This window comes from Kryptolebias marmoratus, linkage group LG6, assembly GCF_001649575.2.
Source record: "Kryptolebias marmoratus isolate JLee-2015 linkage group LG6, ASM164957v2, whole genome shotgun sequence".
Taxonomy (NCBI): Eukaryota; Metazoa; Chordata; class Actinopteri; order Cyprinodontiformes; family Rivulidae; genus Kryptolebias; species Kryptolebias marmoratus.
In genome coordinates, this window is record NC_051435.1 from 20,040,595 (window position 1) to 20,062,877 (window position 22,283).

At 39.9% G+C, this 22,283-nt stretch overlaps 3 protein-coding genes across 3 annotated transcripts; all 3 read left to right on the forward strand.

The window, feature by feature from the left end:
- Positions 1-304: 304 nt before the first annotated feature.
- Positions 305-8,430, forward strand: si:dkey-57a22.11 (uncharacterized protein LOC569865 homolog). Its single transcript, XM_017421113.3, has 9 exons — positions 305-499; positions 1,295-1,412; positions 1,504-1,679; positions 1,806-1,880; positions 3,136-3,206; positions 3,304-3,443; positions 4,173-5,915; positions 6,904-7,015; positions 7,849-8,430. Exons 2-9 carry the CDS (start codon positions 1,337-1,339, stop codon positions 7,877-7,879), a joined length of 2,424 nt encoding a protein of 807 aa, XP_017276602.1. The 5' UTR covers positions 305-499; positions 1,295-1,336; the 3' UTR covers positions 7,880-8,430.
- LOC108238791 (uncharacterized protein C2orf80) lies at positions 8,248-14,395 on the forward strand. Its single transcript, XM_017421098.3, has 9 exons — positions 8,248-8,346; positions 10,642-10,710; positions 10,788-10,869; positions 11,145-11,227; positions 11,401-11,491; positions 13,014-13,091; positions 13,245-13,332; positions 13,954-14,060; positions 14,206-14,395. The coding sequence occupies exons 2-9, from the start codon at positions 10,670-10,672 to the stop codon at positions 14,272-14,274; spliced, it is 639 nt and encodes a 212-aa protein (XP_017276587.1). The 5' UTR covers positions 8,248-8,346; positions 10,642-10,669; the 3' UTR covers positions 14,275-14,395.
- Positions 14,396-15,616: 1,221 nt separating this feature from the next.
- Positions 15,617-21,086, forward strand: LOC108238793 (gamma-crystallin M3). Its single transcript, XM_017421099.3, has 3 exons — positions 15,617-15,719; positions 15,790-16,032; positions 20,730-21,086. Exons 1-3 carry the CDS (start codon positions 15,711-15,713, stop codon positions 21,000-21,002), a joined length of 525 nt encoding a protein of 174 aa, XP_017276588.1. The 5' UTR covers positions 15,617-15,710; the 3' UTR covers positions 21,003-21,086.
- The last annotated feature ends 1,197 nt before the right edge of the window (positions 21,087-22,283 follow it).

Consider the following 22,283-nt stretch of genomic DNA (forward strand, 5'->3'; position numbering starts at 1 on the left):
GCTTATACCATTGCTGATTTGACTACTGTTGTGATTGTAAATAAATAGCTCTGGATTTGCGTTTCTTTTAAATTCATGGTTGCTATTATTTAAATTACAATAACTGAGTATTTGTGACATTGTATGATAAAGTACATGCACTATTGGGCTTATCTTACCCACTAAAAAAAATTATTTCGTTAGTCCTCAGCATTGTTTATATAGCCCTGCGCCTTTAAGTATACTGTAGCAAGATGGCGCCGCTTTCGCCGCATCTCGGCCCGAGCCTTTAAAGCGGCGTGTCATGTCTCCATATGTCATTGATTTTACACCTCTCATTGCGCATGCGCGGAAGCTTGGCGGATTTTTCAAGTTTCTGTTAAAAACAGTCAGTACTGTTTCTAACAAAATGTGTTTATTTAGTCAACTTTATATTACCTTTTTTGATTAATTTACGGTCCTTCTCTGAGGGCTTTGTTTGCAGGAACCAAATGTTCCCACCGTAAGGCCATTAAAGACGGTAAGTTCGGACAAATTTGTGTCAGAAATCAACCGTTACGTTAGCTTAGCTGTTACTTCAATGGGTTGGCTAATGGAAATGGGGCTAATTTGGTGTAAGATGACCCACATTTACCGACATGTCGGGTAATTTAATTTAAAGCGAAACACTTGTGAGGCTCAGTGTTGTGCAGGAATATGGTCATAATTTCATTAACACAATCTGTCCAAAAAAAAGGTCGCTCTGCAAAATGGAGCTTTCTCAGCTTGAGAGCGAGGTTAACCAGCATGCAAGCTAAGGTGAACAAAACTGTAGCTACAAACTAAAATTACCAAAACAGCTAAAGCCTACTATTACTAGGCTAGTACCTAAAAGCTAATATTAGCAAGACAGTAGGTTGAAGCTGAAAGTAGCAGAATGGTAGCTAAAAGTAACGTAAGAAGACAAAAAGAAAGCTAGCATCCTGAAGCAGAATTCAAAGAGAATATTTTTTAAAGGAATTGAAGAGTCCTCAATGTATTTCTTTGGGAAAGTTTTTGTAAACAATGTTAACTATTTTGAAAAGTATAAAAGTTACAGTCTTAGCACCTGTCTCTTGAATGAGCTGAATATTTTTCTACATAAATGGCTTAAATAGCACAAAGTATACAGAAGCAGTTTGAACATAGGCTGGAAATGCAGTCTAAGGTTGTGAACAACAGGTGGAGGTGGAGACGACTGCAGAAAGTCCTCCAGTATTAATAGTATAAACAAGACTTTTCTGCATGTTGTTTTTGTTTCATTAGAGCAATACCAACATTTATGTCTTGGTTTTAGTCCTCATAGATCTCCAGCTGGGACTTCTGTAGCAATCTAACGATGATCCCTTTGAAGAGAACCACGCCATCCAAGCAGACTTCAGCTGTAGCTTCAAAAATCAAAAACAAGATTCTCAGTAAGTTCTTTGTGCTGTGGCTCTCAGATCTTTGCTGAGGAAAGATAACATATTGAGTAATTCAAACACTTTTTTTTTTCTGTCACTGCAGACACCTCGTCCTTCTTCAAGGTCTCTCTGAAGACCAACAACAAGGCCTTGGCTCTTGCTCTGCAGGCTCAGAAGGAGAGGAGCAGGCAGCTTGAGATGGAGGTGGTGTACCTCCAGAAACAAGTGGAAAGCCTCTGCTTCGAACTGGCTACCAAGAAATACACAGAAAAGAAGCTGGTGAGTCTTGTTTTTGTAAGTAAGAGCTCGAGCAATGAGCAGAGAGTTTCTGAGCATATATGGATCACAGAAACATTGGATTTAAGAAAGTCATTGATTGTAGGCTGTCTTGTCTTTCTCCTACAGCTGCTCATCTTGAAAAGTCTGCAGAGTAACACACTGCAGCATGTGGAGATGATGGAAGGCCTCGTCTCTGGCAGTGTATGGATGCCTTTATTGATTGACCTTTTTTGATAAAGAGATGAAAATGCTGAACATTACGTTTTCCATAACTGCTTGACTTTAAATGAAAGCCTTTATTTATTTATTTATTCATTTATTTGTTAGTACTGGCTCATTTTACCTGAATACTGTGTTGTTGCTCAGGAACGCACTTTTCGATCCTTTTACTCATATAATACAAAAATATTTATATCTATCCATCCATCATATGCCACTTGTTTTGGAGTCGGGTTGTGGCGGCAGCAGCTTGAGCAGGGATGCCCAGCTATCCTGCAGAGAAAACTCATTTTGACCACTGGTATGCAGTATCTCGTTCTTTCGATCACTATCCAGAGTTTGTGGCAATTAGTGAGAGTAGAAATGTAGACTGACCAGTAAACAGAGGTTTGCCTTGTAGCTCAGCTTCCTCTTCACCACAACAGACCGGTACAGAGTACACAATACTGTAGAAACTGCACAGATTCATCTGTCATCTGTCAGTCTCAGTCTCCATTCTTCTCTCACTTGTGAGCTCCTCCACTTAGGGCAGCATCTCACTCCCAACCCAGAGAGAGCAGTTCACTATTTTCCAACTGAGGACCACGGGCTCAGATTAGGTGGTGCTGATCGTCATCCCATCTGCCTTGGGTGTCCAGCAGCTCCCAGCTCCCTGTGACCCAGAAAGGAGAAGCGGGTAAAGAGCGCTGGCAGAGTCCAACTCTCACCCTGAAGAGGTTTGACTTACTGCTGCCAATGTGAACCAAAGCAAACTTTAAAAAATAATAATCAAAAAGAAAAGCTTTTACCCACTAAGCAAAACTGTAAAGAAAAACAAACAAAAAAAGTGACTGCTGCAGATGGGCACCGGCTCCCTCGCGACCCAGAAATGATGGACGGATGGTTTTATTTCCAGCTGTGGTGGCTGAAATATGGATATAACTTGCATTTAATCAGGTAGTCTAACAAGATCATCAGTGATATGCAAGCAAAGATGAAATACATTTAATAATTTGAAAAATTTTAAGACATTGTGCAAGTTCAGGATCCTCAGGAATCAAATTTGAATCACCAGTGTTAGCTTGAAGTTTAAGGTAAAATGAGTCAGAGACACTAAAAATAAATGTGATTTTCTTCATGTATTTATTTTATTTCTACCATTAGGTTTATTTTCTTAGTTTTAACCCACAAATAAATAGGATTTCAGACTGACTGATGGGGACATTATCTGCCAGTAACAACATTCTGGTCCCTTCAGGGATCTCAGAGACCTATAGAGGACTGCCGCAGATTAACCGGAAACAACTGGAAACACGATGCTGCAGAGAGGTCAGAGGTCACTGCATTCACACTCAAATCTTGATTCTTTTGCAAATTTACTTAACATTTGATGTTCAAACCAGTGACTTGTGTTTGCCCACTTTAGGGCTACAGAGCAGCTGCCAATGCAGCCTGAAATATCAGAGGACCTTTTGAGTGCTAACAAAAACATGACAGCAACAGCAAACTCACCTGAAAGAAACGCTGATAAAGATGTCGTCCATGTCCTGAAAAGATGCAGTAATGGTAGGTGGTTTACATTTCTTGAGATCTCTCTGAAATATTTGGTTTGTTGCTCTATAACACAAATGTTCATCCGAGGCCAAAGGTTTTGAGAATGACACAAGTTTGCTGTTTCAGTGTTTTAAGCTTTTTTTTTTTTTTGATCAGAGGTTTTTCGATATATTGAAGTATAATTATAAACATTTTATAAGTTTTAAGTTTTTTTTACTGACAATTACATTAAGTAATTATTAATCAATATTTGCTGTAGCAATTCATCTTGGCATTCTGTCAGTCAACTTCTGGACCAAATCCTGATTGATAGCAGTACGGTTTAGCAGGATCAATGATTGGAGTTTGTCGGCATGTGTGGGATTTTGTTTGTCCGCAAAATTTGTTTGAGGATTGACCAGAAGTTCTTAATGGGATTATAGTCTGGAGAGTGTCCCGAAGGCATCAATGATATATTTTAATTGTCACCTCTTTAATGACATGATGATGATTTTGTGGCTCAGATTAATTGGAAATGAGTGCTTGGGGGATTATGTTCATTTGTATAACAAAGATGGGCTTTGGAGTTAATTACAGTTCATCTGATCACTCTTCATAACTTTTTGGCATATATGCTTATTACCATCATAAAAACCGAAACAGCAAACTGTGACAATTAATTTGTGTGTCATTCTCAAAACGTTTGGCCAAGGGTGTGGAGTCTTATTGCTTTTTTTTTTTTTTTCTTTCTTCATTCAACAGATAAATCAGATGTTGAGAAAGTGGACTCAAGGCCGTTGACTGGATCGTCCCATCTGTCCAGCAGCAGCCTGAGTGATGAAGTGGAGCGCCTCTCGATGGTATTCTCTCAGTCCGACTTGAATAGAAAATCTGTCCTCGGTTCCCGTAAGAGTCAGACGAGTGAAAACCCCACGCCGCCCCTTCCTGTGGAAAATAACCCTGTGAGTGTCTCTGGCTCAGGCACTGAGTCTCAGCTTACTCAGCCTGAGAAAACTGTGCTTCTCAACAGCACCATGGAGATGACCGTAAGTGAGGCTGCTGAGATTGTCACCGTGGAAACAAAAGCCAAAAAGAAGAAAGGCAAACAGATTCAGAAGAAAGGATGTGGTTCAAGTGCGGAGGGGCTGAAGTCGTTGGATTTGAGGCCGAATGAGGCAAATGTTGAAAGTTTTTTACAAACACACCAGAGAGAAGAGTCACTAGAGGAAGTTCTAGACTCTCGCTTACTCCAAAAACCCAGTAGGAATATCAAGGCTTCTCGTATTCCCAGACTAGGCAACAATCAAAACGCGTCTGGAAATAAATCCAAGTTCTGTGACACGGCCTTAGTGAACATGGAGGATTACTTTGCTGATCCTGAAGTTGAACTGTCAAAGGTCATTGGAAGGGCTTCGGAGAAAGATGCAACAGTAGATGCAAGTTCTAAAGTCACCTTAAGGAAGTCCAGAACTAAAGTCAAGAGGCAGTCTGTGGTCTTTCAGAAACCTTTACTGTCTTTGTCATGTCAAGATGACGAGAGCCGTCAGTCTGGACAAGAGCTGGTCCACAACGAAGATGAAGGAGACTTCAGTCACCCACAACAACTTCAGGAGTTCCCCTTCTGTGCAGAAAAGGTGGCTCAGCCAGAGTCAGGACCAGTGGACCGTCTGTCTCCTGGTGGTGGGATGAAGAAGCGGCGCAAAACAAAATGCAGAATATTTGTCATCTCTGTTTGCAGGGACAGTATCTCCCCAAACCTGGACCAGGACCTCATGCCTCCTGCAGGGTCCCGCTCCGAGAGAGAGGAGCCGCTCACGGTGGGGGGGCAGCATTCAGAGTCAGAGCCGCAGACGAAAACCCGTAGTTCTCGGAAGCGTTCCCATGTGGAAACTCCAGAATATTCCAACGAAGTTCTGCCCACGGATCAACACAGTGTCTCGGGTTCAGAGTTTCACAAACCAAAAAAAGCCAAACAAGAAGAAGCAGGGCATTCCAGCAAAAAGAAGGAGGTGGTGTTGGAAGGGGACTTTGTCCCTTCAAATAACACACAAAAGAAGAAGAAAACCAACAGCAACAACCGGTTAAGGTCTGAACAGGAAGTGAATGAACCCCCAATCTGCATCACTGACGACCCTGAAATCAGGAATGAACAGGCGCTGCACAGCATTAAGGACCAGGACATCTCCAAACGTCCACATAATTCAAAACACATGAAGTCTAAAGCTGATCCAAAACTGCATAGAAAGACATCAAAGCCGCTCACAGCCACAGAAACTAGAAACCCAAGAGAGACGTTCGAGAAGAAAGACTATGTTTTTCCGAAAGGGTTTGATGCCAGTGGTAAGGCAGTTCATCGGAATGTGGGAGACCTGCTGATGGACGAGCTACCGCCGTGGACACTCGACATGAAGTCTGCAGACACTGAGTCCAGCTCTTTACCCAGCACTCCCAGCAGGGCGCTGGTGACCGAGGAGTCTGTTGCTGTCACAACAGAAGCCTCTCCAGGTGGGGCGTTCATTTTCTAATTCAGGTTTTGTATGAATATGTTGTATTTCTTAAATCCAAGCTGTCTTTTCTAATTAAGAAATCTAAGTGGTGTGAGAAAAGTACATAGCTGAATCAACATTCACAATATAGTTTTCCTGTTTGTTTTTTTTTTTGTTTTTTTTCATACATCCTTAGCAAACTACTTTTGCATACTTTGTGCTATTTTAGACATTCATAATTCAAAGTTCCTCTTATTCAGCAGATGGCTGCTTTGACTTTTTTTAAAAACATTTGTACTTTTCAAAATATTTAATTTTATAAAGGAATATTTTTCCTATAGAAATGCATTGAGATCTCTCCAGTTTCTTGAAAAGCATTGCTCTTTTTGAACTCTACTTCAGGATACTTTTCTTTTTCTTATGTTACCTTTTGTTTTAAGCTACATTTCCACTACCTTTAGCTTTTAGTTGCCACTAAGCTGCTGTTATTTTTAGCTAGCTTTTTACTCATTTTAGCTAACATTCTGCTGCTTTTAGCTTATAATTAGACTTTTGATATGATTTTGGTGACACTGCCAATTTTAGCTTTTAGCTACTTTTTTGCTACCTTTACCTTCTAGCTAAAGTTTTGATATTCTAAACTAGCTTTTTACTCATTTTAGCAAGCGTTCAGCTGCTTTTAGCGTTAACAACTTCAGCAGTCATTTAGCACTCTGCATTCAGACTGTATTTAAACAGAAAATACATTTTCTCTAAGGTCATTGTTTATAACGTTGAACCATAGTAATGTTCTACCTTCAGTCTTTGTTGACATTCTCAGAAAAGGTGATGTTTCTGATTATGTCTCATTATTAGGCTGTAGTGACAACTAATATATATTAAACTAAGCGTTTTAATTATTGTCCTGCCATGTTTACATTTGAGAATGCTATATTAGAAAGTTTCTGTGTTTTCTCCACAGTTTACATGGAATCAACTCAGACATGTCTTTTTATTGTGTGTTGCAGCGGGAAGAGTGTTGACGATGGTGACCAACACCATGACGACATCAGACAGTGAGACGAGAGGGAGGAGGAGGAGAAACTGTGTGGTCAGTTATAAGGAGCCCCCCCTGAACAGGTGAGGACTTCCTGTCCAGATATAGCTCAAAAACAAACAAATTCAAGGTCAGCATCATTTACTTTATTTATCACATAAAAACCAAACTGTTTCACACATTCAGCACTTAGTATTCAGTGCATAGAAAAATGTAGCAATAAAAAGTTTACATATATTAATTAAAGACCAAGCATGTCACCTGCCGCCTTTCATGCCAGAGTTTTACACTGAGGTGGGTGATATAGATATAAATCACAATGTAATTATGTCTATTGAAAACAGAAATGCACCTATTATTACTTATCCTAATAAACCATGTTATAATAATTATATTGTACGTGTTATATTTGAAGTTTTCTTCGTTTTGATGCGCATAAAAAGAGGATTTAAGTAAATGTAAATGTGTTGACAGTCACTATCTGGTATTTCATCGATCCATCACACTAAATTTAAACCTTCCTTTCATCATCAGCTATTAATATTTTAAAGAACAGGGCCAAATTTTTTATGTGTTAAGTATTTGGATTATATGTAAATTTGTGTCTGCTCAAGTGTGCCAGAGAGCCAGCGGATTGTTTTTTTGTTTTTTTTTTCAAAGATTTTGTAACATACCAGTAACACAAAGATGGAACACAGCAGATAATCATATTTTATTGTGGCTCCAAAAGATGCAAAATAAGATGGTTCCTCACTGGTAAGGATCTTAAAAGCAAGAAGTGGCCCAGAGATTTCTGCCGTTACGTACAGCTTTCACCTACCTGTCAGTGGTTTGAATTGTGTCCCTTTTACTGCACTGTAGACTCTGTAAACAAACACAATAGCCGTTTTCCTGACGAAACTTTGTTTTCTCACAGGAAACTAAGGCGTGGAGATGAATTCACATAAGCAACCTTCCTAAGTTCTCCAGTGTTTAAAGAAGAAAAGAGGAAGAAACAACGGAAGACTGTGGACTGATCTGTGGGGGAAACGTCTGCTTCTTCACTAATGCACCTGAAGATTCAGTTTAAAACAGTATTTTAAATTTGTATATATATATATATATATAGGTTTAGCATGTGTTTTTATATTGTTTTAATAAACATGTTTTTACATACAATTAATTCTTTGAACTACTTTGCTGCTAGGTTCAGTTTGTGTATTTCAGATGTGATATAGCAGCCTTTTGCCCCACCTGAGGCTGATGAGAGGCTGGTTATGAATTATTCAGCTGTAGCTGCTCACCTGATACTTCAGCTGCAGGTTGTGTTCCTCAGATTCAGCGGACTGCAGCTGCAGTCAGCAGTGTTTTGGATTTGACTTCGACATGCCAAGTGAAGTACTTTAAACTTCTGTTTGTGCTACATCAGACTGTTGTGAGTACAAATGAATGCATGTTGACTTTGTTTTAAACATGTTTTCCTCCTTTTTTTTATTTATTAAATTAGGTGTAAATCGTTGGATTTTGGCTCTGTTTTGGGTTATTTACACTTGACTTACAAGTGTTAAACAAGTCTAATAATACACTCCACAGGTTGCATTTTGGGGGTCCTGAATGTACAACAAAATTGGTGAAACTATATTATAAGGGTGTGGGGAAAGAATCATTTTACAAATGAAAGATGTAACAAATACTAAGGAAACGGCGTAATATTGACACTTATAGTAGTGTTGAGTGATGGACTTGGATCAAACGTGGGGTTAGATACAGATCAGATGTTCTGTATGGGAGTTACAACAATTTTGGTTTTTAGCAAGAAGTCAAAGTTCAAGGTGTAGCCACGCCCGCATGCTGTGACGAACAAAAGTTTAAAGCCAACACTTGAAAAATTTCAAGGAGTTTGTTCAAATGTAAGGGCTAGAAACGGCAAAAGATGCATCAAAATGGCCGACTCCCTGTTTAGTTTAGGACATTACAGCAGGAGGATTTTTTATAGTCCTTGATAAGAATAATAACCAAATTTCATATTTGTACATGAAAGTAAAAGGTGCTTTTTTTGTTTGTTTGTTTTTGGTGGGGGTGCTGCTTCTGTGTTTTTGTTATGCCCAAATTATTTTTGTATGTTCATATGTTCAGTGTTGGACAAAGATGAGTCCTGCCCATTTTGGTGCAGATTGGATGAAATATGTAGACATTACATCAATAATTAGTTTCTTTGTGAGATGGATGTTCGCTGTGCTGCTATGACCACACCCTCCAGAGTTTTTAGTACTATGTAACCTCCACATGTCTGTCACACAGTTTAAAGTTCATATGATAAAGCAGATCAGAAAATGACATGTATGAGAAAAACATGTAACTTCCTAAGGCGGGGCTAAGGCAATTGCAGAATATTGACACGTAAATGTGTTGAGGACCATCCATCCATTTTTTTTACCCGCTTCTCCATTCTGGGTCGCGGGGAGCTGGTGCCTGTCTCCAGCAGTCACTGTGCGAGAGGCGGGGGACAACCTGGACAGGTCGCAAGTCCATCACAGGGACACACAGAGACAAACAACCATTCACACTCTCACTCACACCTAGGGACAATTTAGGAGTCACCAGTGAACCTAACATGCATGTTTTTGGTCTGTGGGAGGAAACCGGAGTACCTGGAGTAAACCCACGTGTGCACAGGGAGATCATGTAAACTCCACCCAGAAAAGCCCCAGGCTGAGAAGTGATGGGTTGAGGACCAGACTATGATAAAACATTTGCTCTTTGGTACAGATCAGACATTTTGGAGTTATATTAATTTGTGTTTCATGGCAAAAAGCAACATTTTGGCCATGGAACACAATTTTTTTTCATCAAGTCTGTTTATTAGTTTTTAAATAATCTTAAATAGATGAATGGTAATTATAATTATATTAAATACCATAAATATCCAACAATATGAGTTGTCCACTGAGTGACATTAAAAACCACAGAAATGGCTACAACTCAATCATTTTACAGATGCTGACCTAAAATTAGGTATGGTAGTAACTTCTAGTGATCCCTAACACAAAATCTGAATGCTAACAGATTGTGTAAGAGCTTTGTCTAACATCTTGCAATTAACTATTTGAAGTCAACACTGTCTGTTAGCAAAAAATATGCGATGAACAACTGGTCTTGAATCCGGTGAAACTTCAAGAAATCTTTGGCTGTACATCTACAGCTCATTAACTTCTGGAACGGGTCCAATTCAAGATGGGTACTTCAGCTAGCTGCCACCAGAAAACACAAAAATGGCTATAACTCGGTCAGTTTTACAGATATCGAGCTAATAATTGAATGTGCTAGTAGCTGAGAGTCATTCCCAACATGCACTCTGAGTGTGACATCTGTGCTTTTACATGAGATCACACATAATGTTATTTTTAAGGTTTGACATAAGATGACCATGGTCTACAACATGAAAGGCAGCTTGTCATAGACTTTCCTTCAAAGAAAGCTAAGCCTTTATTATTATTATTTTATTTTATATAATACTTGAGTCAAAAGTTGGCTTCTACAGAGTCTACTTAGAAAGATTCTGGCCCCTGCTATAAGAGTGTAATCAAGTGCTGTAACTACACATATTATTGATGTATTATGCTGTAAAAAAAAAAGAGTTGGCTGATACGATGATACAGACATCTCCACAGGTCTCACTTCACAGCAAAGCATACAGGAAGTGTTGATGTTTTCCTGTTATTTGATTAAGACCTTCAGGAGCAAGCTTCAGTCAGAAAATGGAGGCAAAGAGGCTGAAGAAAGAGGTTGGAGCCCTCATGTGAGTGCACATGAAAGCCCATTATTCTGCGAGGAGTCTTTGAAAAACAGTCATCGTTTCTTTTCCTGTTCGAACAGCGGCGATTACATCGGACAGAAGCTCCGAGAAAAGTCTTTCGATCCGACTGGGACGGGAACCTCCACCATGCTGGATGAGCTGGTATGGACTTACCATGCAGAGCAGAGCTTTGTCTTTGCAGAATTATTATTTTTTTTACAGTTCCTCCCTGTCCTGGTCTTCAGGCCCCAGTGCCTTGCATGTTTTTGATGTTTCCCTGCTTCAACACACCTGATTTGAATTAATGGTTCGTTAACAAGATTTTGATGAAGCTTTTAAGATCATTAATTTCTTTGAAATGGGGACACATCAACAACATTCACGACGTTTTGCTCTGAGGAACACTTTTATGATAAATGATTTATGTTTTATTCCAGGCTCACTATGACCTCGCCATCAGCGTTGCCGTGTGGCGGTTAAACAGAGACAAAGGACGGGATGTGCTCGACACAGACATCATGTCTGTTATTATACGTTCTTCAAGTACAATGACAGACGTGTTATTATAAATAAATCTGTGCATGCATAAACATATGTGTGTGTGAAATATTTATAGATATCCTTTTTCGTTTGCGCTGTTTTCATAAAGCCTCTGAGTTTTAATGAAGCTTTTCTTCTTGCTCCCCACCACAGCAGAGCTTCCTGCAGCTTAGGAAACCCCCAGTATCCTACTCGCTTAGAGCGGGAGGCGATGATCTTGTCGTGCTTTGCTGGAATTATTATGGTAATTATATTTACATAGAAATAAAACTTAAAAAAAAAAAACCTAAATTTGTTGACACCCTTCTGTTAAAGAAAAAAAACCCAATAAGGTCATTGAATTAGGTTGAAACTGTCAAAAATAATAAGAAAACAATTACTGGTACTGATGTCATTGAATGAAAATCAGTCGTTGATTCTACAGAATTATTTTTAAAAACAAACTAATCAAACTGGCCTTGATAAGCAGGGTGGTACCCTTAAATTAATATTTTGTTGCTCAACTTTTTGAGGCAATCGCTGCAATAAAGTGATTTTTGTAAATTGAACCCAGATTGTAAATCAGGCGGCCACTGTCACATTCTTAGTGTAACGAGAAGTAGAGGAGTGATCATTTTGGATCAGCAGAATTTGCTTCCATAACCACCAATGGTATGGGAATTCATTCTTCTCATACTGAAATCATAATTCAGATTATTTATATTTGTTGCCCAGTATTAGTACAAGAGGGTACATAGAGCCGTTCCACCCAGAGCTTTGGGCCTCTGTAAGACTTGATGGTGATGCAGCCTGGGTGGTTTCTTCATTTAAATAAAATCCAGAATCATACTACTGACGTAGTGGAAAAAAGGGAGAAAAATTGGAATACATTGAAATAAATATAAGATGTGTCGGAAGGTATTCATTTTGACGGCTTACAAACCTCTTTACCCTTTTTCAAAAGAAATAAGATAAAAGCCTGGTTCAAGGTTTGGGAAACATGTCTGTAATAAAACACTTAATTAACATCTCTAATAGGAATGGGACCAGCTGTATCCAAAAGGTTTTGTACAATTTGGTTAAGAAGCCATCCGGACCTGGGCTTTTACTGCTTTTTTATAAATTCGACTGCAGTCTCGAGCTCTGTTGCATTGATAGTTTCCTGACCAGATTCTGATCCAGAGCAGGAGTGTTAATGCCATTGAGGAAGGACATCCGGTCTGCTAAAACATGAGAGCAATCAGAGGAGTAGAGCTGCTTTTAAAATTCCAACAAAAGGTTTAATAATTTCCAATGGGTCTGATGTTACTCCTGCACCAGTTTCAACTTGAGGTATCAGCTGGGATGCAGATATTTGTTGCAGCTGATGAGTCAGCATTTTACTTGTCTTATCCTCTTGTTCATAATATGTGGCTCTCTAATTGGGCAAAAGTTCAGTGGTGTGCTGTGATGTGATAAGATCATAGTCTGCTTGGAAATACATTTGTCCTTTATTTGTGTCTGCCTGTTCACATCTATTCTTACCAAGTTGTTTAAATGTAAACATTTAACGTTGTAATTTTATCATGAAAGTTTGTATTTGACAATGATATAAACCAAGATTTTTAACAGTTAGGTTACATCCATTGTCCAATTTTAGAGCATGCTGCAGCCTGATAAAATAAGAGATACAATAATATTCCATAAAATGAACAACATCCTAGCACAAGTTTTTTATGTTTTTATTCAGAAAAGACATTATCAGCTCTAATGAAAGTATATGACTTAGATCTCTGCATGCGTTTCAGAGCAGCCTTCCATTGGAAGAAATCTTGGCTCTGTACAGGTGTAAACCTGTTGCTTCGTACCCCAACCATCTTTCCAAGGTACAGCACGTGTTTTTGTAAGAAATAATAACTGATAATAGTAGGAAACTAAATCAGCTGTTTAGTTCACACTGTGCAAACTAATGTAGGTGGTCAGTTTTTTTTATTTTAAATAAAACTGTTAATCTAATTCTTTTTGTCTCTGAACTGAAGGGCTCGATTGTTTACCCCTTCACTCTGTCTTACCATCCACTCGCCATGCTTGGATCTTACAAGGCTGTGCATCACTCGAAGAAGCACAGTAAGTTTGTGGATTATCATACCTTCTATAAATAAATAATGAAAATAAAAGTAATGTTGAATAGTCCCACTTTCTAAGTCCAAGTCCTTTTCTACTATCACCCACCAACTGTCGTGTCAGAGATTGAAACTAAGATTGTCTTTTGTTGAGAAATGACGGCATTGCAGACCTTGAAAATAACATTATGCACAATCTCATGCAATACTGCAAGATGTCACACTCAAAGGGTGGGTTTGTTGATGACTTTCAGCTACTGCCCTGTCAAATTTTAGCTCAATAACTGTAAAAATGACTGGGTTATAGCTATTTTTGTGTTGGCTAAGAGTGAGAAGCTGTGGCGACCATCTTGAATTCGATTGACTCCAAAAGTTAGCCATCTGTAGATATACATCCACTGATTGGGTTTTGAGTGTTTCAATAAAACCCAAACCAGATTGGAGAGGTATAATGTCAAATCAAACTAAGAAACTTAAAATTCCACTTCAGGTCAGTAGTAGTTGAGTAAATTTACTCAGATTCTTCACTCCAGTTGTTTCTGTCCAGTCTAATTCTCCTTTCTTCTTGTGTTCCAGCCTTCACATCAGTCTGTCTTGTTTTAAAGACTTCTTTAATCTGTTGCAGATCTGAAGCTGAAGAGGTGGCTGTCTGAGCGGGAAAAGACAGCAGCACCACCTGTACAAGTGTTACCGCAGTCCCCCTCTCTGTCCTCATCTCAGTCCTTCATCTTTGTGAGTGCCCGCCACACATTAGTCTGACCTGATGATCCCCAGTTTCCTCAGAGAGACTGGGAGGAATCCTCACAAGGTGTTTTGAAGTCTTCTGCTGCCGTGTGGTGATGTTGACTGTTTCTTTCCCTCTGTCTGCTCTCATCAGGACAGCAGCAAGTGTCACCAGGAAGCAGCTGAGCACGACGAAGGTTCACAAGAGTCTTTACACAGCTAAAGTTATTGTCCACAGCCGAGGAATTCTGGACTTATAGTGGAAATTAAGTTTGTTTGTTTGTCTGTGCTGCAGTACAGTACTACAGTACTTTAACTAATAAAGGTAATTCCTTGAACTGCCACCATCAGATACCCCCCAGACTTTCTGTATTAAAATATATGAATAAATAATGTAATTATAGTTTTAACTTTATTTAATTTATTAAATAAACTGTTTTACTTAAAGAAAACAATACCAACTATTTGCAACAGATTTCTGATAGCAAATTTTTTGTTTTTAGCAAATTATTCTGTAATTCTACATTTACCCGTTTCAGCAGATAGCTAATGTGTAACACTGAAATCATTTATTTCAGAATTTTTATTTTGTTTTGCCACATTTCCTGCTAATCTTTTATTTCTGTCTCCAGTGTTGAAACAAAAGGACATCATTTGGTGATGTCTGGCAAAATGGCTTTTGAAGCACAGATGTTATTGAAACTTTCATGAAATTGTATTGTATGTACATCTCTAGCTGAGTTTTGGAGCCAACCCAATTCAAGATGGCTGCCACAGCCAACTGAATTAAAAAAATATATACTGAACTCAAATTTGGTGTGGTAGTAGTTGAGAATCATTCACAAAAGATACTCCTAGTACTAATGACTGGTCAATGTTTTTTTTTTACCAGGTAAAACTGGTTTTACCTTTTGGTGTCAACCTTGTTTGTCTATTAGTAAAATATCTCACCAACCACTGCATGGATTTTATTGAAACGCTCAGAAAAACTTGATGCACTTCTACCACTTATTAACTTTTCAGAGTCAGCTCAGATCAAGATGGCCACAACAGCCAATGAACATTAGCCAACACAAAAATGGCTGAATCTTAGCAAACCTTACAGATATTGAGCTGAAGTTTATTGTGGTGGTAGCTGAAAGTTATTAACAACACATACTCTGAGTGTGACATCTTTAGATACTGCATAAAATTTTGCACATTATTTTCAAGATTTTTGACCAAATGGCTACAACTCCATTTTTTCTCAGCATAAGGTATAAGTCTAAAACTCTGGTATGAAAGGTAGCCAGTAATATGCATTTCTTGAAGAAACGCTAAGTTTTGAATTAATTCATTTGAGACTTCAAGCGATATATTTCAGGTTTCATTGGTGTGTATTTAGTAAAAAAAAGTTTTAATCTTCTTTTGAGTGTGTCCTGAGCGCACAGAACAGGTTGTGTGAACGGGCTCGGCCCTGACGGTTCCAGCATCTGTCCTCATGCTGGAGCTCCTGCTGGAAGCTGCTCTGTGTCTGTTCCCAACCAGAATGGGAGGATGACACCAGGCCTCATTTAAATAACAACTACCACAGCTGCTCTATGCGTAGAGATATAGGACCACCTGTAAGGGCTAATATAAACACAACGGGAATAGATTGAATCTTCAGGAGCAACCGTGATGGGAAAGGTCTGTGCTCAGTTTTACCTCATGTGTTCGTTATGAAAACGTGCTGACAGGATGCCGTTTTCTTCATCAGATCATTTTCTACGAGGACAGAAACTTTGGAGGTCGTTACTATGAGTGCACGAGCGACTGCGCTGACCTGCACTCCATGTTTGATCACTGCCACTCCATCCGAGTGGAGAGCGGTATGTTTGTGATCTACGACCGGCCCAGCTACACAGGAAACCAGTACTTCATGAGGAGGGGAGAGTACTCAGACTACATGAGTACAACGAGCATGAATTACTGTGTCAGGTCCTGCCGCATGATCCCCACAGTAAGTACTTCAAGGCCACGCATTCCTTAAAGGAATGCATATCCCTCACTGCCTTTCATGTCAGAAGTTTAGACTAAAGTCATCTTATGATCGTAAATGATGTATTTGTTTGGGTCAAACCCATTCAATTCAGTTGACTTCAAATATACTTCATTAATCCCCTTGGATAGATAAAGTGCTGTAACTAGTTACTAGAAGAATAAAAATAAGAGTAAGTGAAAATAAAAATAAAAAACACAGTCAGAAATTAGTGCAAAGATTATTTTAATGCAAAACATTGCAAATAGAAACAGTTAAGACATCAACAACTGTTTAGTATGGATGTTATTTGGAACATATCAAAAAGATAAAGTGTTAGGCATTCAATTATCACAGTCCAGAGTTGTACAGATGGCTGCAGGCAGAAATAGTTTCATGTTGCTCTTGCACCCAACCAGCATGCCCTAGAGTGGGTCTAAGTTATTGTCCACAGTGATTTTTAATTTGAGCAGCATCCTCCTCTCAGACACCTCTGTCAGTGGGTCTAGTTTCATCCCAATAACCTTGCTGGCGTTGTGGCTCAGTTTGTTGAGCCTGCTGGCATCCGCCACCCTCAGTCTGCTGCCTCAGCTTGTCACAACATAGATCACTGACCACCACAGACTCATGAAATTTCTTGAGAATTTTTTGACGAATGCTAACAGAGTGCAGCTGCCTCAGAAAATTGAGATGAGTCTGTCCCTTCTTGTAGAGTATTCTTAGCCTGGTCTAATTTAATGTCAATGTGCACTCCAAGATATTTATGCATTTCCACCATCTCCACACTCACCTCCCTGTTAAAAACTGGAGTCACAGGTGTCCAGGAACCTCACATACAAACTCTTGTGTGGATTTCCCACTGAAATATGGTGTATGCTTATAACATGAACATGAAACGGTGCATACACATGAATTCAAGCACATTTCCCTCGTACGTCCAGGTCAACATGGAACTGAGAGCACATGAAATACTTCCTCCATTTAAATAGATGCAAATATGTCCTGCATGGGTGATTCTCCTGTCTCTGCACAATCAAAAATCATGTCTACAGGCAGGAAAAGGACGAATTTCATGGAATGCGAGTTAGAGATGCTCCAAAATAAGACAGTGGAGAGTAAAAATGTTGCGTCTTCTGACATTAGCGCCAAATGGAGTGACAGTGTGTGTGAAGCTGCTGTGGTCAGAGCAGCACACACCCTCAGAAGTTATGAATAAGTAAATGGTCCAACATAAAGGTGTGAGTGGAGCGAAGGATGGCTCTCGCCTCTCATCCAACAATGTTAAACACATGGAATACACAGTACCTTTGTAAATAAATGAAGTAAATCGGGGGCCCACTTTGAGGCATTTCCAACTTTACGCATAATTACTGCAATCACAGAGACATCAGGGGCTTGGTAGGACTCAGAGGCTTCAGATTATAAAACATTCTCTGATGTACAGAGTTACTAATTAAATCTGATATGATCTGTTTAATGGATGTCTCAGAAAATTCAACAAAATATAAGAAACACATGCTTTTCATTTGTACATCATCAACTTGATCTGGTTCTAATGGAGTTGTGTTGCACAATCCTTACTTTTATAAATCATATTGCATCTAACTGCAGCCTTTTAGTGGAGCACAGCAGAAATATGGTTTATAACCTCCGGCAAGGAGGTTATATTTTCGGTAGTGTTGGTTGGTTTGTCTGTCCGTCCGTCTGTCAGCACAGATTTTGATGTAATTTTCAGAAAATGTTGGTATTTTCACAAAAGATATATCCCTAAATAAAACTGTTTGTGGTTTGATGTGACAATTAAAATGCTGACATTTAATCGTTTAATTAACACCTAAATGCAGGACACTGACTGCCTTGAGACAAACCTGAATTTTTTAGTTATTATTTTTCGACAAGCCAACATTTATTTGAAATGTTCCAGCACCAGGCAGAACTGTGATGATGTATAAATGTTACAGTCTGAATTTCTACCTGGGATGTTATTAAGAACAGAATCAGTGAATGGGTTGCACTTCTGACAGTTAATTAAACTGCTGCCGTGGTGATCAAACCACTAAAACAGATCGTCCAACATCTAAGGGTCGCCAACAGACCAAAACCTATAGAAACGTGCACACACCAGCTATGAAGTTGGCATTGTTCTGCACATGCTTCCACGGTCATAAGATTAAACTATTGCTTGGAAAAGGACGTATGCCACTTTTTTGTGTGTACATCAGGCCCCTGGTCCTCTTTAACCCTCATGAAGCCCTCAAAAGAGAGAGAGACAACGAGAGATAGAGAAGCCCTTTCCACGGGAGGGTTAAGCCCACCACCAGTTCCTTAATCTTTACCACATGAAGCTCCTGGTGACTCTGCTCACACCATGTGACAAAGCTGACCACCACACAGAGTACACCACCCTGTACTCTCCCATTTCGGTTCATCTAACTTCAGGAGATTCATCAGAAAACTTCTGAAGGTGGTAGCTGCCTGTGCTGTAGCTGAAGTCTGTGGTGTAGAGGGTGAACAGGAAGGGAGAGAGGACAGTCCCCTGGGGTGCCCCTGTACTGCTGACTACTCTGTCAGACACACAGTGCTGCAGACATACTGTGGTCTGCCAGTCAGGTAATCCATAATCCAGGACACAAAAGAGGGCTCAACCCGCACCGCTGCCAGTTTCTCACTCAGGAGAGCTGGCTTGATGATGTTTAATATACAGGAGAAGTCAAAAAACATAACTCTCACAGTGCAACCTGGCTGATTTAGTTGGGTGTAGGTGCGATTCAGCAAGAAGATGATGGTGTTCTCCTCCCCGACTCGGGGTTGATAAGCAAACTGGAGCCAGTCCAGATGTGGTCAGACCATCAGCCAAAGCTGAAGCAGGATGATTCTCTTTAGGGTCTTCATGATGTGAGATGTTAAAGCCATAGGTCTATAGTCTTTTGACTCACTTGGTCGTGGCATCTTTGGCACAGCTACAATGCACAGCACTGGGACTCTTTCAAGATTCAGACTTATTTTGTAGATATGATGAGCTGGAAAGACAACCTTAAAGGACTCTAGGGCTCATGCCATCCAGGTCAGCTGACTTGCCCACACAGAGTCTCCTCAAATGTCTCTGTACATGATCAGCAGTGAAGGACACTGCAGAGGTGACAGGTGAAGAAGGGAGAGAAAAAAGTGTCAGGATGATGAAAGTAATCAGATGTGTTGTGGGGCTGTAAAGAGGCAGAACGGGGAGAGTGAGATGGCTGCTCATCGCAAACTGGAGGTAGATAAACTAGTGTCGGGGTGAGCTGCAGTTGAAAAATTCAGTCTATTTAACAAAACTGATTCAACTCATTATTTCTTCCCACACTGCCCTCTACTGTCCAGATGGGAAACTCATTGAAGACTGTATGACATCACTGTAAAGCTTTGGGGTTCCCCTTGTGAAATGTGGGGATCCAGTTTCCGTCAACATCACAAAACACTTGTTTTCAAACCGGTATTCTTGTTAACAAAACTTGATTCTTCTTCTGCTTCCATTTTCACTGATAAACACTGAGACAGTACCCACACAGGGAGATTACTACCTCCTCAGTGTCTTACAGCGGTCTGCCTGCGGCTTTTTCTACGTCACCAACCAAGGAGGTAACACCACCCACACAATCATCCCACTTCAGGATTTTGACACAAAAGCTTTAAAAACAAGCCATTAACATTTTAAATCAGAGAAATTGACCTCTGGGTCAATTATGATAGTGCTTAGCTGAAAGGAAAAACATGAAAACTCGTTAGTTTTAGATTTTATTTCATTTACCTTTTAAAGCAAGGCTAGCATGTTCTCTCTTGGGTGGGAATGAAGGTGGAAAGCGTATTATCTATGGAAACATGGTTGAAGTCCTGAGAGATAGTAAAGAATGCATTTAGGTGTGGTGCACAGGTTTGTTTGTCTGGTCTTACGATCTTAAACTAGTATGTATAGTAGTTGGTGCTTAGCTCCCTTGGTGTTGATGCTAATTCCCTTTTGTGTCTCACTGAGGTATTAACCCATGTGCCTGCTTATCTTAGCTGCTATGATGCCTGACAGGATCTAACAAGGTTGAGTCAAGTCCTCTGGATGGGTTCTTCTTTGTTTAAACATTTTGTCTTTTATCCAAAACACTTCTTCGGACGGAGGAGCTGCAAGCAAACTCAGTCTCATAAGCTCACCTTCACATAGTGGTGCTGGTGGCACCCAAAATAGTTGTTTATATGCAAAACAAGGACCAAAACAAGGACCATCTGCCTAATGATAGATAGATAGTGCCCTGATGCTCATTTGCTATTCACAAAAAGCTGAGTGATACTCACAATAACAGCATTGTAAGAGGGTGACAGTTATTGCGATTAGGTTTATTTATTCCCAATCTGGTGATAGAAACAAGCCCAGTGTGTATTTACAATGAACATTGATTGGGAGTGAAATAAAGAGCATCACCATGGAGCATTGCTGGATATAAATAGTTCTTTCTAAAGTAATAAGAACATAATAAAGATGTTCAGTAAGTCTCTGCTTACTGAGCAGTGAAGACTGTCTTTCGTCAGACAAACACTGAAGTACTCTTGCCCTTGGACAGAGTCAGGTCAACTGTTTACAGACCAAAGAGCTCTTCCAGCTCAACACATCAATTATAATAAAATGATCTTTATTCTCCTCTGTCCCCTGCTAGCACGACGGCAGCTTCAAGATGCAACTGTATGAACACTTTGACATGGGCGGGGAGATGATGGAGCTGACGGACGACTGTTCGAACCTCATGGGTCGCTTCCACCTCTCTAACTTCAACTCGTGCAATGTGATGGAGGGCCACTGGCTGCTGTATGAACAGCCCAACTACAGGGGGCGCCATTATTACTTGAGGCCCGGCCAGTACAGGAGCTTCGTGGAGTGGAGTGGCATGAGCTCCAGGATCAGCTCCATTAGGCGTCTAATGGATCTCTAAAGGCGGAGAAACAGTTCTTTTGAAATTTCTGCTCCTTGCCTTGTTACACACACTGAATAAAATTGGAGGCAGTGCTCAGGTGTATTCAGTTTTGTTTTTGCTCTCTGCATTTAGATGGCATGTTCCCCCAGCAGGATGTGATTTGTCTATAATCTGAAAACCTGTCCCTCATCAGATGACAGAAAAAAATCCTGCAAGCACCAACACTTGTCTCACCCAGGCTCAGATGTTATTTATTGTTGACATAAATGTTTCTCATTTGATGCACTTCTCAATGAGGCAGATTATTCAAGTAATGTCATAAGAAACATTTATTTTTTCCTGTTTTAAAACATTCCATCCTAATGTATGACCTTCATCAGAAATTAAAGGCCTAGCATTACTTGAATGTTATGCCCAATCTCATGCTTTATTATGAGACGTCACACTCATAGTATGTGTTGACTGCCACAGCTAATTTTAGCTAAACTACTGTAAACCTGGCTGAGTTAGATTAGCTGTGATGGCCATCTTGAATTGGATTGAATCCAAAGGTTAACTAGTTGTAAATGATCCATCCAGTGATTACTTTCTGAGACTGGGAGTTTCTTTAAAATCAGCCCAGTGGTTCATGAGAAATGTTGCTAAGGGACAAACAGGATTAACTCCAACAGTTATTTCGAAGGCTTGAAGCAAAGATCTTGCACAATTAGTAGCACCTGGAGTATGTGTTGTAAATGAGTCTTAGCTTTTACCAAACCAAATTTCAGTACAGTAGCTGAAAGGCTGACTGAGTTATATTTCCCCAGAAAGTTTCAATAAAATCCATCCAGTGGTCCATGAGACATTTTGCTTACAGAAGTTAAAACGCATATAATTCATACTAGCCCAACTGGGCCCCATGGGTAGAGGGCTGGTCACCAGGTGCTTGTCGATAGGCCCCTCCCCCAGGCCTGGCTCCAGGGTAGGGCCCCAGTAACCCACATCTGGGCGAGGGACATCCAGCTCCTTTTTTTCCCATCCATACGTGTGTTGTAAAACGCTCTTTGTCTGGCCTAGGATCAATCTGCCTTGGGAGACCCTAATGGGGGTAATTGCCCCCAACAGCACAACTCTGAAGCTCATTCAGGCACACAAACTCCACCACGATAAAGTAGTGATTCACAAGATGAGTGTTGACTCCAACAGTTAATGCTAAATTTTTTAAAATATTGTGCAATGTGTAGCACTTGGAATATGTGTTGTGAATGACTCTCAGCTACTGTCACACCGAATTTTAGCGCAATATCTGTAAAATTGTTT

What these genes read in the sequence shown, in the direction of transcription:
- si:dkey-57a22.11 (XM_017421113.3), top strand. Translation starts at nt 1,337, where the DNA reads ATGATCCCTTTGAAGAGAACCACGCCATCCAAGCAGACTTCAGCTGTA. An exon ending in AATCAAAAACAAGATTCTCA is followed by an intron (nt 1,413 to 1,503) that starts GTAAGTTCTTTG and finishes CTGTCACTGCAG; the next exon opens with ACACCTCGTCCTTCTTCAAG. An exon ending in CCTGAAAAGATGCAGTAATG is followed by an intron (nt 3,444 to 4,172) that starts GTAGGTGGTTTA and finishes TTCATTCAACAG; the next exon opens with ATAAATCAGATGTTGAGAAA.
- LOC108238791 (XM_017421098.3), top strand. Translation starts at nt 10,670, where the DNA reads ATGGAGGCAAAGAGGCTGAAGAAAGAGGTTGGAGCCCTCAT. An exon ending in GCTTTGCTGGAATTATTATG is followed by an intron (nt 11,492 to 13,013) that starts GTAATTATATTT and finishes CATGCGTTTCAG; the next exon opens with AGCAGCCTTCCATTGGAAGA. An exon ending in CATCTCAGTCCTTCATCTTT is followed by an intron (nt 14,061 to 14,205) that starts GTGAGTGCCCGC and finishes TGCTCTCATCAG; the next exon opens with GACAGCAGCAAGTGTCACCA.
- LOC108238793 (XM_017421099.3), top strand. An exon ending in CCTGCCGCATGATCCCCACA is followed by an intron (nt 16,033 to 20,729) that starts GTAAGTACTTCA and finishes GTCCCCTGCTAG; the next exon opens with CACGACGGCAGCTTCAAGAT.